Below are 18,581 nucleotides of genomic sequence, written 5' to 3' on the forward strand. Positions count from 1 at the left end.
CCTTTATGACCCCACTGTACCTGATCCTCATCATGTTCCCTTCAAATCATTCTCTTTCTGTTTTCCTCTCCTTTCCTCCCTCTTTGTCCTCTCTTGTCCCCTCCCTTTTTGGTGATTCAGAGTTTAGTTAATTAGTATTACTCAACAGAATTAAACATGAGCAAGTTATAGGAAGGCACACCACTGAAGAATGTTAAATTTGGTGTTCTTACTTGCCACTGTTGTTTGCCAGTGTGCTACTGATGCTTGCATTTAATACAGACACAATGGCTAGGTTGCCTTGCTCTGATTATTTGAAGTATTTTAACAGAAAGACCATGTAATTTTTGTGTTTATTAAAGAAGGACTCATACAAGGTCAGTTGTATAGAAAAATTTGTTTTATATATTGGTGTCATTTTTATTAGATACCTTTTGAGATCTAGTAGTATGGCAATTTTCTTAAAATTTTGATTCAATTATTTGATTTACAAATACTGAACCATTGTTGCATTACTCAAAAATGATGTTTGTTATACTTGGTGTGCATTTTTTTATGTACACTACTAGTGGATTAAGTTTGCTGACTCAGAAATCTCTTATCTGTGTATAAGTGAATTTTAATTTTATCAGATAAGCTTAACAGTTATTTTTTTAGTAGTAATCTTTATGGGATTTTAAGGCTAGCTATGCCTTTTGCTCTATTGAGAGCTAGCAACGAAACTCTTATTAGCTTTATAAATAGAGAAGTCCGCTTTTATTTGACAACAGAACAATAGTTTCAGGTAAGTGATTGTCTTATTTGATTAATTTCACATACACGCAAACTTTTTTAAAGATCTGTTTAGTGTGATGTTAAATTTTCTAAAATTATTTTTGTGTTTTTTTCCTATAGTCCGTGGTGGATGACTGGATTGAATTATATAAACAAGACAGGGACATCGCACTTCTGGATTTAATCAACTTTTTTATCCAGTGTTCAGGATGTCGAGGTACACAGTTGTGAAATAAATGCTGTTTATTGAACCTGTCAGTTCAGCAATGTAACATCATGTGCCACTAGTCATAGGCTTCATCCTAGAATTGTGTTTCATCATTTTTGGCAGAGCAAATGGTCTGTGTGTTAAGGATACTTATTCTTTTCCCAATCAGTGTTTCCTGTCCAAATAGCAATGTGTTTTTTGTATTTCTTTCAAAATTGTCAAGAAAAACTAAAATTTGCACTGTTTATGAGTTGCTTTTGTTCATCATCAATTTTCTGTTCCCTACTTGTCAACTTTCCATCTATCTTCATAGCTGCTCATGACATTTTTTTGACAAAATGAATGTGGTGGTTATTCTTGTCAACTTCATTTAATTTAGAGCCACGTTGGAAAGGTACATCTGGGTATTTCTGTGAGGACATTTCTACAAAGATGTGGCTGCAGAGTGTAGATCCACCATTAATGTGGGCTCCGCAGTCAGTAAAAGGAGCACACAGACTGTCACCCGCAGTCTCTTGGCTTCCTCACTGCAGCTTTTACTTTTATTTCCTTATTTCTGTATGTTTAGTGTTTTATTGAAATGAAAATTATTACAGGCTGGGCAGTGGTAGTGCATACCTTTAATCCCAGCACTCAGGAGGCAGAGGCAGGCGGATTTCTGAGTTCGAGGCCAGCCTGGTCTACAGAGAAACCCTGTCTCAGAAAACCAAAAAAGGAAAAGAAAAAGAAAGAAAATTATTACAGGCATTTCAAAACATACTAATAAATATTAATTGAAGTTGGAAAGATTGTTTTCTGGTTCTGTCCATTTGGTGTTCTGTATGCCCTTTGTACCCTGATAGGCATTGCCTTTCTAGATTTGAGACGTTTTCTTTTGTGATTTTATTGAAAATATTCTTATGCCTTTGACTGGTTTTCTTCTCTTAGATACCTATGATTTCTAGGTTTGTCTTTTATAGTGTTCCAGAGTTCCTCATGTTCCCTTCATGGGTTTTCCTAGGCTTTGCGGAATCCTCTAATTTGTTTTTAAGACCTGATAATCTCTCTTTCACTTGATCCAGTCTGTTGGCGGGATAAATTCCTTTGAATCTTATGTTTCACTTTCTTTAGAGAGTCTCTTTTCAAATTCTATTTTTATATTTTGATTATTTTTCATTAATTTATTCAGTTGCTTTGTGGTCTTCATTTTGACATATTCATATTCTCTTTGAGTATCTAATTGCTGTTTTGAAATCATTATCACTTTTTAAAATTGAAAATATATTAAAAATGGATTTATTTATTTGTTTGTTTACTGTGTCTGAGTGTACTGTTTCTGTCTTCATACACACCACAAGAGGTTATCGGATCCCGTTACAGATGGTTGTGAGCCACCATGTGGTTGCTGTGAATTGAACTCAGGACCTCTGGAAAGCACAGTCAGTGCTCTTAACCGCTGAGCCATCTATCCAGCCTGAAAATAGATTTTTTAATATAATATATTCTGATCACAGTTTCCCATCCACCAAAATCCATACTTTCTTTGTGGATTAGAATACAAACAGACATCTAAAATAATAATAATAAATAATAATAAATAAAAACAAATCATGGTAGGACAAAACAAAAAATAATGTGATTGTCAGTACCCAGAGTTATAAAATCATTGTTTAACATGTTAGCAAAGTTGGTTTTGTCAGGGAGTATTATACTAGGAGTGCATATTTCTTGAAGTAGACAAATTGTCTTGGTTATTCGTGTTTCATGTTATTGTCATAGGACCTCAGCACCTGGAGTTACGGGATCTGTGGAATTTCTTGGTATGTCTATGTGGTCTCACCTTTGGATTTTTTATTACCCCATTTGGTCAGATTGCAGGTCTGGTACTTGACACTGTGGAATCAATTTGGAGTCAACTCTTGATAGTTAAATGTGGTTTCTGAAGTGTTCCCAGATCAGCTAGCAAAAGTTTTGATTTCTCACCCCTGGAGCAAACCTTTCTGTTGATGTAGTAAATTGTTTTGCTAATGTTCAGAATTCCTTGGAGGGCTATCCAAATTGTACAGGTGGTCAGTCCTTGGGAGGCAGCAGGGAATCACAGTTTAAGTTGGTAATGTTTCATAAAGGATAAGGGACTGGAATATTATGCCTTTCTAAGGTGGGTGTTATGCTGAAGGATACCTGTGTGCTGAAGGTCTTGGTGTATGGTGTGACAAACTGGTTCAGGGGCTTGCTGCCTCTGGTCCTGCCCTGTGGTACCTAGTCAAGCTGAGAATAGCGTAATTCATTTCTCTATTTTACTTCCATAACTGAACTTAAGCTTTTCTTAGTCACTACAAGTCCTTCTTATATCATGAGATAAAAAATAGTAATAATTTGCTGGGCAGTGGTGGCGCACGCCTTTGATCCCAGCATTTGGGAGGCAGAGGCAGATGGATTTCTGAGTTCGAGGCCAGCCTGGTCTACGAAGTGAGTTCCAGGACAGCCAGGGCTATATAGAGAAACCCTGTCTCGAAAAACAAACAAACAAACAAACAAACAAACAAACAAAAAGGTAATATTTTTACTCTGTGGTGTTTTGCTGTTCTTTCCTCCCTGGTGCAGTTAGGAGTCACAACTTATTTTTAGAGAAGGGACTTCAGAGGGCACTTTGAGATAAGCATGTTTGGGTCTGAAATGATGGGAATTGGTGGGAGAACTCACTAACAGAACCTACCATTTTGTGAAACTAAATAATAATATGACAGTTTACTAATATAATGTATAGCCATCTTCATGCTTACCAAGGAAGGAATATTTAACTAGGAATGTTACAAACTATAGACTGCCATCTAGAGACAGACACATCAGTGAAGGTAAAAATCACAACTTTAAAGCTATTGTAAAAATTACATATTTTATAAAATATCTTCATTTTTTTTCTTTTTACTCCATTATTGCATACATAAACCAGGTAATTCACATGTACTCCAACATACTTAACAAATTTTGTTGGAAATTTCTCTTGGAAAGCAACCAGAATGTGAGTCTTTTTCTCTACATTTTGCCCAGCTTCCCTTCTTATTTCATTAGAAAGATGGTCAAACTCATTGCATTGCTAGGTAATGAGCTGTGCATTTATCGTGTGCTGACACTTCTTTAGTGACTTGCTTCCAGGTTTAGTAGTCTTAGTACTACTGTTCTCTTCTTCTGAAGGTTTCTTTTACCAAATTCATTCATACTCTTTGGCAGTTTTTTCCTGTTTTATAGCTCATGTGAACCTAGATAAAGCAAACATGAAAGACCACCAAAAGTTTGTCCTACTGTCTGATTGCCATATCCCTTCAATACCATAATGGCAGATAATTATTAAGAATCTGTGACCATAATCTTTGAAATAAGAGGTTGATTCATACACAGAACACTTGAAAGGCCTTTACTATTTGGAATGCTTTTTGCTAGTGTATTAATCAGTGGTAGCATATTTTATCACACATAGGTTTCAGTAGTGCTAAGTATGTAATGTTATGTCGTTAAAAGCTTAAAACTTAAAATGTTATTTGCGATACTGTTATAGCATCAAGTAGCAAAAATTTGCCTGTGTCTAGTTTCCTGTCTTTAATTTTTTCATGTAACTGTCACATTTACGCCCTTTTATTTTTAGTTGGAAAGATAAAAAGGGTCAGGTACCTATAGAACTTAGGGAAGTAAATCCTAAAATGGACAAGAAGCATCAAAGAATACAATTCTGCTTCTCTGGCCAGTAATAAGGTGCATGCCGAGGTGACACAGGTGCAGTTCTCTAGGCTGTACGATGGTTTATATACAGAGGTGTGCGACAGTTTACTTGTTCCCGTGTTTCTTCTGTTGCTTCATTCCATTCTCTTCTGGTAAATACAAGGTACTTCGGATAAGGATGTTTAATGCTGTTGAGCCTAATCACCTCTACTTTGGATTGAAGACTAGGTATGAGTGGTTAGATAACTGCTGTAGTATTTTTTCTGGTTTTTAGAAAAAAGGCAGGTTCCAACTTTCCAAACACCGTTTTAACCTGGAAACAAAGGTATTTAGAAATCCAGGTTCCAGTAGAGTTCCAGGGAGGTTCTAGAGTTCTGCCAAAACCAACAACCCAAGAAAAACATCCTATTACTTCATTCACGGACTTCATGTTAAGAGCAGTGGTAAAAATAGGCTAAAGTTGGCAGCTCAGTATTGACTCCGCCTTTTATGAACTGTAGACATAATGTAAAAGTTTTAGCTTGATATTTTCTTGAATATGTTTTTCTTATCTCTATTTTGTTTCTTATACGAATGTATTTTTTAATTTAAGTGTGCTATACATTCTCCAGGCTCTAGAATTTAAAGCACTGAGCAGAGTATCTTGAATTTTTTCTACAGTAGCCCTATTACTGCCTTCAAAGTTAGATATCACAAACAATCTAGTCTTTTAATAGAGTAATAAAATGTAACAGCTCTCAAGGTGAAGTACAAATGGCATATATAAAGAGAAAAACAAATTTCAGTATGGCTATTCATCAGGGAAATGCAAATGAAGCATGCATTGAGATGCTGTCTTCATCTAGAATGTAAGTAATCAAGAAAACACATAATAAATTCTGACCAGGAAATGGACAAAAGGGAATTCTTGAGTTATAAACCCTCTTGAGAATGCAAACTAATCTAGGCACTATGGAATTCAAAGTCCTCAAAACAATAAATAAAGGTAGATGATCGAACTTATGACCAAACTATCCCATCTAGACATTACCCAAAGATGTGCACACCACACAGGTGCTAGGCTAGGCTATGCTAGATAGGAGTTCAGCAACAGAGAGATGGGTAAGGAAAATATGGCTTATGTATTCAGCAGGACTTTGTTTTATAGTCATAAAAAGAGTAAAGTCATTTTATTTGTAGGAAAATTGATTCAACTCTTAACAAAAAGGCAGTTAACTACAAAAGTTATTTGAGTTTCATAGAGACTATGTACATTTTGCTGTTCACCATGCTAATAAATAGTGAAGCTGAAAAACACTTATATTTTTTCAAATTTGCTACCAAATGTATTCCAACTAAATGTAACTTTAGAGGATTTTTACTCTGGTGTGATTATTATTACGGCCACTAGCCTTTATTGTTGTACATATTGATAATTATCAAAGGATATGTTTCATTGCTGTACTTTGTAGGTTAGGATTCTTTTTATTAATGCATCTTCATATGATAGTTTAAAAAACACTCTTAAAACTTTCATTCTGGTAAATTCATCTTGGGTTTTTATACTGCTGCCTTTCAGTGAATGCAGATTAATAAAGGTTCCACAGGTGCCTTTTAAGATGTTTTGTCACTGTCACACTTTCCCTGATGTAAGTAATGCCTGTCAGAAATGGAGGTCAGGATAGTTTTACTTTTGTTCATGGCCATTGCTTTGCATCATGGTTGGTTACTACTTCTTTGATTTTGGTTTTTTTCGAGACAGGGTTTTTCTGTATAGCCCTGGCTGTCCTGGAACTCACTTTGTAGACCAGGCTGGCCTCGAACTCAGAAATCCGCCTGCCTCTGCCTCCTGAGTGCTGGGATTAAAGGCGTGCACCACCACCGCCCAGCTACTTTTTTCTTTGATCTTAAGAAAAGACAGAATATGATGTCAGCTGACAATTGTAATAAAGGCTGCTTAGTTTATAATGGCCAGAAAGTAGGTAGGAGTGTTAACAGAAAGGGTCCAGAGCAAGATAAAATTTCTAAGTTAACCTTCTAAGTGATCTACTTCCTCCAGGTAGCCACTACTTGTTAGAGCTCTGAGGATATCTAAAGGGTAGCTCCTCCAGCTGTGGATCAAGGTTCATCATGAACCAGAGAGGGACATTGCATATTCAAATTATAGCCTTCTACCCTTCTTCCTATATGTTGATTTCATAATGCAAAAGTAGTCCATTTCTAAAGCGTCTGTATGGTGTCACCAGTTCTATTTTTATTCGCATACCCAAGTTCAGAGTCTTTCTTCTTAGTGCCTTTAATATCAGAAAGAAATTTGTGTTCATACAACATATAGTGGCATAGAGTCCTATTCTAAAAGAAACCCAACCCGGCAAATATCAAATCTTGTAAATCCATATCTGGCATCCAGGCATTATGGCATAATTTGAGCTCCATTTTCCTTGGAAAGCTCCACCCCTTCAACCTTGCATTTTGGCAGTTTGTAGTTTCTTCCCATTCTTTCCCCTTTCTCCTTTCCTCCCCTTTTCTTCCTTCCCCTTTCCTTCCCCCTGCCCTACCTCCTGTCTTTAACTTCTCCTTGTCTGTCTCTTCTGCATTCTCCTGCTCCTCTCCACCTCTCTTTCTGACTGTACTTTACTGGCAGTTTTTCAAGACCAGAATTCCATATCTTGTTTGTTTTTAAGTTTTTGGGGTCTTGATCTCATCCTCAACTTCTGTCTCCTAGCTTCATACATCCCTTGTTAGGTACTGCATGCAGGAATTTGAAACTGTCATAAATTGCCCAACCTTCCTGGCTTTTCTTTGAAACATGCATGGCTGTGTCTGTGATACTGCAGTCTTCCTTTCTGTATCTTTTAAACACCAGCACCATGTTCTGTGGATCATCCTGCAGCTTGAGCCATAGCTTGGCTTAGATTATAGTTACAACAGCCTCTTGAGTGCCTGAGCAAATGAGGGTAGTAAACTTATCTTCCTAGGTAAATCTTTTTGAGCAGTAATCCCTGGCATTATTTACAGTATTCTTGAGTTTGCCCCATGTGAGAACTGGCTTTCTGTTGAAATGCCTACAAGGTTTTCCTAATATTCAGGTGCTGAGTGTTTGTCTAAACTTTTCTGAATTGGCATCATTAAACCGGATTTCCAGGTTTCTTTTTCCCCTGATCAAAGTTTTCCAAGATATTTCTAGGTTTTTTTTCCCTCTTATCTCTATTTCATCCACTAGTAAATAAGCACCTGAAGTCAGTGCCCCCCTCCCCCAGTTTAACACGATTGATAACTGGTCTCCTGTTTCCTCGTAAATACAGTTTTCTCCACAGTTCACTCTGTATGTTGCTCTTCTCAGTTTCTGCTAAAAACTTCCCTGAGACCTAGCCTGAGACCCCACAAACATGTTCGCAAAGGTTCTGAACTCAGTGTTGAGGTTTTGTTACAGTCATAACCAACCCTTCATTCTAATTTTCTAGGTTGCTCAATTTTCATTACAGGCAGGAAAGATTTGCATTGACTTACAACTTAAGAATTTTCAGTTCATGGTCATTTCTGTTGCTGTTAGGTAAGGCATTGAATGTTATAATGGCTATAAAAATGTATGATACAGGCTATTCATTTCATGGCATTAAGGAAGCAGAAAAATAAAGTAAGAGCCTGGAAGAATATATACGTAATCTCCATAAGATTAATGTTAGACCCCACCTGCTAAAATTTCTTGCACTTTCCAAAACAGCACAAATAACAGTGGGCCAAGGTTTTTTGAACACATTAGTGTGTGACAAACATTCTATATTTATAGAAGTGGAGATAGGAGCAGCACTAAACAGAGAGCTCAGTGGTCAGTAACAGAGGATTCAGGTTCAATCTGTCTCTTTTTAATTTTTCTAATTAATCATTTTATTCGTTTACATTTTAAATGATATCACCCTTCCCAGTTATTCCTCCACCAACTCCCCAAACCCATCCTCCCTCTCCCCCTCCCCTTTGCGTCTATGAGGGTTCCCCTCCACCCATTTAGCCACTCCCACCTGACCCCTCTAGCCATCCCCTATGCTGGGACATCAAGTCTGCACAGGACCAAAGACCTCCCCTCCCACTGATGTCAGATAAGGCCATCCTCTGCTACTTAAGTATCTGGAGTCCTGGCTCCCTCCATGTATACACTTTGGTTGGTGGTTTAGTCCTTGGGAACTCTGGGTGGTCCAGTTAGCTGATATTATTCTTCCTGTGGGGTTGCAATCTCCTTCAGCTCCTTCAGTCCTTCCATGTAGCTGTCCTGCAGCCATGGATGAACTGTGTTACATGAAAGGGGCAGGGCTGGAAATGAAAAGGACTGGGTTCAAGAGAAGGATGAAGCCAAGACAAAAGTTTCTGATCAAGGCTCAAAGTTTAATAGCACTGCTTTTATATAGGGAGGGCTCAGAGACCCATCCTTTCTTTCAACTGGATTGGGTTGCAAAGCAAGCTAGCTGGCAGTCTACCCCTGTAGGAAATTGACTCCTAGGACTTTCAGGTCCAACCTTGGCAAGCACTTAAGGTCTATTTAGCCTGCTCAAGAATGGGGGAGGGGCACACTTCCCCTGGCTCTTCTATTGTGGTCTGGTCTCTGGGCTCAGTCTGATGGATGGCTCTAAGTATCTGCATCAGTCTTTTTCAGGTGGCTCCTGTTGGCAAGCACTTCTTGGCCTCAGCAATAGTAGGGGATAGGGGTGGAGTCTGCAGATGGGATAGATCCCTAGGTGGGATTGTCTATGGATGGCCTATCCTTTAGTCTCTGTTCCAATTTTTTGTCCCTATCTTTCTTTTGGACCGAAACATTTCTGGGTTAAAAATTTTGAGATTCATGAGTGGCCCCATCCCTCCACTGGGGGCTATGCCTATCTACTGGGGGTGATCTTTACAGATCGTATCTCCCCTTTGTTGAGTATTTCAGCTAAAATTATCACCACTAGCTCCTGGGCCTCCCATTTCCTGGGGTTTCTAGGACTTTTTAGTGGCTACCTCCAGCTCCCCATCCCACTCTGCTACATGTTTCTATTCAATTTCCTGATTCTCTGTACTTCTGTCCCTTCCAATACCTGCCCTTCTTCTTTTTTTTCCCCTCCCCCTCTTCTCTCCATTTCAGGTCCCTCCCTCCCTCTAGCTCCTGTGATTATTTTGTTCCCTGTTCTATGTAGGATTGAAGCATCTACACTTTGGTCTTCCTTCGTCTTAAGCTGCATATGACTCGTGGGTTGTATTGTGGGTATTCTGAACTTTTGGACTAATATCCACTTATCAGTGAATACATACCATGTGTGTTCTTTTGTGTCTGTGTTACCTCACTCAGGATGATATTTTCTAGTTCTACTGCTTTTGAATTTCATGAAGTCATTATTTTTAATAGCTGAGTAGTACTCTGTGGTGTAAATGTACGATATTTTCTGTATCCATTCTGTTGAGGGTTGTTTCTAGCTTCTGGCTATTATAAATAAGGCTGCTATAAACATAGTTAAGCATGTGTACTTGTTATATGTTGGAGCATCTTTTGGGTATATGCCCAGGAGTGGTATAATGGGTCTTTGTTTAGAACTACTTCCAATTTTCTGAGGAACCGCCAGATTTCTTTCCAGAATGGTTGTACCAGCTTGCAGTCCCACTAGCAATGGAGGAGTGTTCCTCTTTCTCCACATCTTTGCTAGCATCTGCTGTCACCTGAGGTTTTGATCTTCTTCATTCTGATTCCTGTGCAGTAGAATCTCAGGGTTGTTTTGATTTGAATTTCCTTGCTGACTAAGGGCATTGAACATTTCTTTTTAAGTGCTTTTTGGCCATTTGAGATTCCTCTGATGATAATTCTCTGTTCAGGGCTATTTGATCCTTTCGAGTCTAACTTCTTAAGTTCTTTGTAAATATTATATATTAGCCCTCTATTGGATATAGGGTTGATAAAGATCTTTTCTCAATCTGTGAGTTGCCATTTTGTCCTATTGACATTTTCTTTTCCCTTACAGAAGGTTTTCAAGTTTATGAGGTCCCATTTGTCAAATTTTGATCTTAGAGCATAAGCCATTGGTGTTCTGTTGAGGAAATTTTCCCTGTGCCCATGTGTTGGAGGCTCTTCCCCACTATCTCTTCTATTAGATTCAGCATATCTGGTTTTATGTGAAGGTTCTTGATCCACTTAGATTTGAGCCTTGTACAAGGAGATAAGAATGGATCAATTTGCGTTCTTCTATGTGCCAGCCACCACTTGAGCCAGTACCATTTGTTGAAAATGTTGTCTTTTTTCCACTGGATGATTTTGGCTTCTTTGTCAATGATCAAGTGACCATAGGTGTTTGGGTTTATTTCTGGGTCTTCAATTCTATTCCTTTGATCTACCTGTTTGCCTCTGTATCAATACTATGCGTTTTTTTTTTTTTTTTTTTTTTTTTTTTTTTTTTTTTTTTTTTTTTTTTTTTTTTGTTCTTGTTTTTAATCACTATTTCTCTGTAGTATAGTATGAGGTCAGGGATGATGATTCCTGGAGAAGTTCTTTTATTGTCAAGAATGGTTTTTACTATCCTGGGATTTCTGTTATTCCAGATAAATATGAGAGTTGCTCTTTCTATGTCAATGAAGAATTGAATTGGACTTTTGAGATGGGATTGCATTGAATCTTTAGATTACTTTTGTTAAGATGGCCATTTTTACAATGAGCTTGGAAGATCTTTTTATCGTTTGAGGTATTCTTTGATTTCTTTCTTCAGAGACTTGAAGTTCTTGTCAAACAGATCTTTCCCTTGTTTGGTTAGAGTCACACCAAGAAACAACACCCTTCACAATAGTCACAAGTAATATAAAATATCTAGGTTCAATCTTTTACACCCACTTGATAGCTCGAGTCATCTGTAGTCCCACTTCCAGGAGATCTGGTGTCTTTTTGTGGCCTTTGCTGGCTCCAGGCATACCTAGTGTACTTGTAGCCACTCACATTAGAAAAACAATTCTTTTTACATTTCTCATCTCCTTAAATGTCAGTCACTTATCTCCTTTTCGGGAAGGTAACAAGACTTTTCAGATTGCTACATACCTTTTTAGTATATTTTAATATATAGTATATGTTTCAGTATCTCTTTTGTGAGTATATTCATTTATTCTGTAAATTATTTATCAATCCTGGATGGCATTTTTGTGATTTGATAGCTCAACGGAGCCCTTAATAGTTAAGAACAAGTAGTAGCTAGTCATTGCCAGTCTATCAGAGTAGGTCAATTATTAGCAAAACTTGTTTCAGGTTTCTATTTAGAGGTCTTAGTTTTCTCATCTGTACAGTGAGAGAAAAAACTTGTTGGGCAAGTAATGTATTCATGAGCATTTGATCTTTATAAATGGTATGTGAATTTTTCTTAATTTTTTTATTACATTGATTACAGAATACTTATAAATCATTTTAGACATTTAAAAGTTTTTATGAACATTTTGGTGTGAGTAATCAGTGCCAAGGAATTTGAAAATTTGTAATTTTGATAGATAATTGAAAATTTTCACATCACAGAAGTTGCATGAAGCCTTGCTCTCATTATCATTTGTAATCATTTTTATTTAGAGATAAGTTTTTTGTTTTTGTTTTCTGATGCTTAAAATGACATCAAGTTCAGAAACCCTCCTGTATTAGCTGCGTGAGTGTCAGGAGTACAAGTGTGTGCGCCCCCCCACCCCCGCCCATCCTAAGTCATTTACAAACTTTACATTGCTGCTGTTATTTCTAACTTGAGAATTATTCACTGTTAAAACAAGTTTTAAATTATTTCTGTTATTTGAAATATTTCCTTACTGTAAAGACAGTATCAAATAATCTTTTATGGTTTTCTTTTAAAAAAGATTTGTGTGTGTGTGTGTGTGTGTGTGTGTGTATGTTGAAACAATTGTCTAGGTTGGTGGTTACATAATTAGTTCAAGATTGTCTCAGGTACGTCCTTATTGTTGTAAAGAATACTATTTAATATCAAATTTTCTCTTTCTTGGTATTTATATTCTGTGAATGTAGAACATTTTAAGTACATTCACAAATATGTTTTTAGCTTTGTCCTCTCTCTCTGGCATAGTCTTGTCATGTGTTCAGGTTCACCTGAGATTATGGCATGTATGAGCATGCCAGAGCAGACACACACATCTTTATAAATCAGAATACAAGGCCCAAGTGATGGCTCAGCAAGTCAAGGTGCTTGCTTTGAAACCCAGCAATCTTTGTTTGATACTTGGGACATACATAGTGACAAGAAAGAACTGACTTTTGCAACCTTTCCTCTGACCACTCACATCCTCAAACATACACACATTTACATACTAACAAATACATACAGAAAGAAATTAATTTGAAAAAATTCAAAAAGCCCCAAAGCAAACATCTTAAGAATGCCCCTTTAATTTTGGTCCCAGTATTCAGTTTTAGCAATGCTTTTTTTTTTTTTAAAGAAACTTTCAATACGAAAAATCTCAGGATGTCAGGGGTTTTTGAAACAACTAATGGAATGAAAGTTTTAATAGCTCATGGTGTCTGCAGTCCTTTTTCTTTATAAATGAGTGAGTTATTAGGGTCATAAGATATGTATTGCTATGCTAGATAGTGTAAAAATTTGCACTGTATTGAATTGACCTTTGAAAATTACCTACATCCTCTCAGGTAAATTATAGAAAGTGAAAGATTAGAAAGTTGTCTCTAAATGTAATATATTGCTGGTATAAAAACCAGTTTATCGGGCTGGCGAGAAGGCTCAATGGGTAAGAGCACTGACTGCTCTTCCGAAGGTCCTGAGTTCAAATCCCAGCAACCACGTGGGGGCTCACAACCACCTGTAATGAGATCTGACGCCCTCTTCTGGAGTGTCCGAAGACAGCTACAGTGTACTTACATATAATAAATAAATAAATCTTTAAAAAAAAAGAAAACCAGTTTATTGAAGAAACAGATTTAAAATAAAGTATTACTTTAGGAAAGGAAAGACTCTAGCAATCTGGAGACAGCTTTTCTTAAAGGCAAATATTTAGTCATTTGTGGAGACTCATGACCAGTTAAAAATTAAGGGTGATTTTTTGGAATATTCATCTTTGGGAGTGTGCACAAAGGTTCTTTGTTATAGCATCATTTATTTTTTTTAAATTATGGCTTTTGACATTTAAGTTAGTAGTAGGGTTATTTACATTTGATAGTCCCTGTAAAAATGTGAAGCCTAAGTTTCTCTTCCTAGCGGTTTCATTGCTGGTTACAATTTTCTTATTTCTCACAATGTTAACACTCAAAATACCTTCTTTCAGAGCTTCTTTAAGTATTTCATTGAAAACACTGTAACAATACGATAGTTGAGCATGTCATATCAGTCATGGAAGTTGAATAGATCATTATTACAGCATCATTACAGTTTGGGATATGTATTGCAGAATGTGTAAGTATTACAGTAATATTGTTAGCATTATCCAGTTTTTTTTTTCTTTGTTTCTTATATGCCCCTTGCCAATGCATCCTTAAGTTTATAAGGTTTTAGATTGTTAATGTTTCTGAAATTCTGATTTGCAGAATTGATGGAAGAACCACAGAGATGGGTATTCTAAGAAGAGGTATTTGTGTGTGTGTGTGTTTTCTAGTTTTTAAATCCACCTTGAGTGATTTGAATATTTTCTTACGATTAGGAAAATCAATGGATCAAAGATACAATTTACATTGACATCTAATGTAATGTTCAGTTTAATGACTTTGTATAAATGTGTACATCTACCTAATAACTTTTTTGTCCCAATATATAATGTTTTCCTGTCTCTTAGACATTTTATTTATTTATTTATTTATTTATTTATTTATTTATTTGGTTTTTCGAGACAGGGTTTCTCTGTGTAGCCCTGGCTGTCCTGGAACTCACTTTGTAGACCAGGCTGGCCTCGAACTCAGAAATCCATCTGCCTCTGCCTCCCGAGTGCTGGGACTAAAGGTGTGCACCACCACTGCCTGGCGACATTTTAATTTTAGAGCATATTTCTTTGCTTTCCTACTCTTCATGTACACTTGTTCATGCCTGGCAACTTTCAAGCTAATCATTTTAGAGATTGTTGCTTGCTTGTTTGTTTGTTTTTCCAATTTTGATTTATTTTTGGCTCCTGGGGTAATGTTATTTCCTCAATATGAAAAAAAAAAGCCACAAGTGTAACATAAAATAAAAAATCAGAATTATACAGTAGGACCAATCCAAGGGCAGGAGGAAAAGAGCAAAAGCAAAGATGTAACTTGCCCTCTGTGAAGTGTTCCAAACAGCCAGGTGGCAAGTTTGTAGGATAAGTGAATTGGGCAGTTTCTGAACATTGGAGACTGTCTTAGTCAGGGTTTCTATTCCTGCACAAACATCATGACCAAGGATCAATTTGGGGAGGAAAGGGTTTATTCAGCTTACAACATTCAAATTGCTGTTCCATCACCAAAGGAAGTTAGGACTGGAACATATGCAGGGCAGGAAACAGGAGCTGATGCAGAGGCCATGGAGAGATGTTACTTACTGGCTTGCTTCCCCTGGTTTGTTTAGCTTGCTTTCTTATAGAACCCAAGATGAGCAGCCCAGGGATGGCATAGCCACAGTGGGCCCTCCCACCATTGATCACTAATTGAGAAAATGCCTTACAGCTGGATCTCATGAAGGCATTTCCTCAAGGGAGGCTCCTTTCTCTGTGATAACTCCAGCTTGAGTCAAGTTGACAACAAATCTAGCCAGAACAGAGACCAAGGCTCTAATCCCCCAATATCTCTTGAATAAAGGAGGAACAATATTGTGAAGACTCCATCAATGGCAGATTTGGCTCAGGACGGTGGGGGTGGGGTGGGGAGCTATAAATGGAGATAATACTGTTAACACCATTCCAGAGGCTAATAGAAGAAGTAGGAAAAAAACCTGATGATGGAAAAATCCTCAGTAGACTCCCCATCTAAATAAATGGCCGTGTTTACAAAAACTACACATCTTTCTTCCTATTGAGCTCTGCCTCCCTTTTTCTAATCCACTACTTAGCTTTAGGAGGGTGGGCCACTATCTTGGATTTTAGGATTGGGGTGTTTCTACACAGTATCTGGAGCAGAATTCAGTCTCTGGAGAATATACTAGAAGAGTATTAACTGAACTTTAAGAAAATGACTACCAGAAAGAAATGTAACACCCAGATTGGCAGAAATCTAGGATTGTCAGAGTGGAAAGAGAAAGACATTCCACAAATCTTTCTTGAATCCTTACTATGTTTGAGGTACTATTATTCCTTACTGAAAAAAAAAAAAAAAACAATACCAAAACAAAGCAAACAAAAACATAAACCAAATAGGATAGAGGGTAGCCCAAAGTACCTGATGGAGGAAAATGGGTGGTTAAAGCTGAGGAAATTAATCAAGCTGAGGTGGTACAGGGTTCTCTGCCTTCCATTTTCCTCCACACTCTCACAGAAATCCTTTCTGGTCTGCAGTGCCATTCTAGTACTGCTGATATGCAGAGACAAGGTCATTCAGGTTTCTCTCAGCTTTGGAACTCCATCTTGTACACGACCATGTTTGTTCACTATGTACCTTTGGCTGGCCTAGATATCCCTAAGCAGACCATTCTGGCCCAAGATCTTAGCTCCTGAGTGTTAGCATTAAAAGTGTCTTCCATCAGGCTCAGTTTTGGCGATTTTTATAAATGGAATGATAATTTTATTTTCATGTATTTATTTTGTGTGCATGTCTCTGTGTGTGTGTGTGTGTGTGTGTGTGTGTGTGTGTGTGTGTGTATGCATGCATTTGTATGTATGTACATATACAAACATGTGTGTTTATATATCTGTACACACACACACGTTCCAAAACAGGTGTGTGGAAATCAGTGGACAACTCGTGGGACTAAGTTGTTTTTAACCACACTGATTCAGCTATCAAAGCCATATTTCATCAATCCTGGCAGCAAGAACCTTTACCTTCTAAGAAAGACATCTGACATCTTGCTGATCCATCCTTTCCTTCTTTGATGCTGTGTTTTCAACCTATTTTCTTGAAAAACCATCAATGTTGTTTTTTATTAATATATAATTTGTTTTTGTTTTGGATCTTTATGCTTCAAGTTATTTAGAAAGGTGAGACTGATATTGAATTTATTCACTTGTGATTTATTACATTTGGCCATTTGCACATGACTTTTTAATCAGTGTTTGCATTTTTCTTAAATAAACTGGTAGGGGTAAAATTCTTGAATCATTTATAAAAAAATCCCCTGAAATTAAAGTATTGCTGTCATCCTTTTATTTAAAGAACATATCAGAGTGGAGGAGATGGTGGCTCATAGGAGAAAATGCTTGCTGCACAAACATGAAGACTAGATTTCAGCACCCCAGAATCTACATAGAACGCTGGGTATGCAGGAAATCCTGCCTGTCATCCCAGCAGCAAGAAGTAAAGACAGGGACTCCTTGGAGCACACTGACTAGCCAGACTGCTCAAAATCACTGACTCTGGATTCAGTAGGGTTTTGCCTCAATAGAAGGTAGAGAATGATGGAAGATGACATCTGATGCTGGTGTTCCTACTGTACCTACACACATTCATACACATCCCCCCCACACACAAAAACAGCACTTCAAATTCTTTTAAATATGGATTTTCTGATGATTGAACATTAAATCCATGATGAATTAATACTGCATGTTCACTGTTTTTTGATGTTATTCTGTAGGTCAGTGATTAACAAAATAATTATCAGTATCACTGTTTCTAATCATGAATTTATTAGCAGCTCCCATCAAGTAGTTCTGATTCTCCAAGTCTGATAGTGTTTTATTCAGTTTGTCGCTCAGGATTGCAATCACCATAAGTCCTTATGTACATCGGAGTTTATTTTTCCAAGACTTTTTTCATTTGACTACAGTTCTTCATGTATCTTCATTTTATGAGAATCTCTGCAGTCTCCGTATTTTTTATGTTTTTTACAGTTCATAAAAAAAGAGTGTTACCATATTGCTTGTTTGTTAATTTTTAGGCCCCATGTAAATTTAATTTTCTCCCTAGTTTGTCTTATAAAGACCACTACGTTCATCATGTTGGATGATTTCCTAAGAGCTTAAATCATTAGAAGTTGTTGAGGGGAGGGGGGATCAACCTGGAGTTTGGGTTTTAAAGACTATAATAAACCTCATTCTTGTAACTAAAAAATTAGTTAATTTGTTTGTGTATGTATGTATGTATGTATGTATGTATGTATTTATTGATTGATTGATTGATTGATTGGCTTTTTCAAGTGTGTGTGAGCATGCCCTATGACACATATGGAGGTCAGAAGACAACTTGTAGCAGTTGATTTTTCTTTTCTTTCTTTTTTTTTTTTTCCACCATGTGCATCTAGGGGTTGAAACTCAGGTCAGGCTGGGCAATTATTGCCCTTTCCACTGAGCCACCTCCTGAGCCCAAAAACAAAACAACAAAATTTTCAAATATTTTGCATTTATATAAATAAAAGTGAATCTTTTTAATAAGAGTATCTGTTCCAATGTTCATCTTAGGCTTTTAACATCTTTAGATTATGTTGATTTTGTCTTGTGTTAGAATTTAGAGATGACGTCTTACACAGTCCAGGTTGGCCTAGAACATGTGATGTATCCAAGAATGATCTTGAACATGTTATCTCTTAGCTTGCTTCCTAAGTGCTAGGATTATAGGCATGTGCCACTGTGCCTAGTTTATGTAGTGCTAGAGCTCAAACTGAGGGTTCTTCGTGCATACTAGAGAAGAATTTTATCACTATTCCCTTTGTCTAAATTACTTTTCTTTCTTTCTTTCTTTCTTTCTTTCTTTCTTTCTTTCTTTCTTTCTTTCTTTCTTTCTTTCTTTCTTTCTTTTCTTGAGAGGAAGGGAGTTGGATGCCATACTGGGGAATGTACCATGGCCATATGTATGCTGTGCTAAGTAAATGTTCTATCCTTGGTCAGTGTAACCCAGCCT

At 37.1% G+C, this 18,581-nt stretch overlaps 1 protein-coding gene across 6 annotated transcripts in view; it reads left to right on the plus strand.

The window, feature by feature from the left end:
* Stag1 (STAG1 cohesin complex component) overlaps positions 1-18,581 on the plus strand; it is a 321,639-nt gene that overhangs the window by 122,384 nt on the left and 180,674 nt on the right. For 5 of the 6 annotated variants that reach the window (XM_021171587.2, XM_021171588.3, XM_085827945.1 and 2 more), the window contains one exon: positions 874-970. The exons of the other annotated variant lie outside the window; for it this stretch is intronic. In XM_021171587.2, the coding sequence (XP_021027246.1) occupies positions 874-970 (97 nt within the window). The remainder of the gene's footprint in view (positions 1-873; positions 971-18,581) is intronic. 6 annotated transcript variants of the gene reach the window in all.

This window comes from Mus caroli, unplaced genomic scaffold, assembly GCF_978045245.1.
Source record: "Mus caroli unplaced genomic scaffold, Mus_caroli_1 scaffold_11, whole genome shotgun sequence".
NCBI lineage: Eukaryota > Metazoa > Chordata > Mammalia > Rodentia > Muridae > Mus > Mus caroli.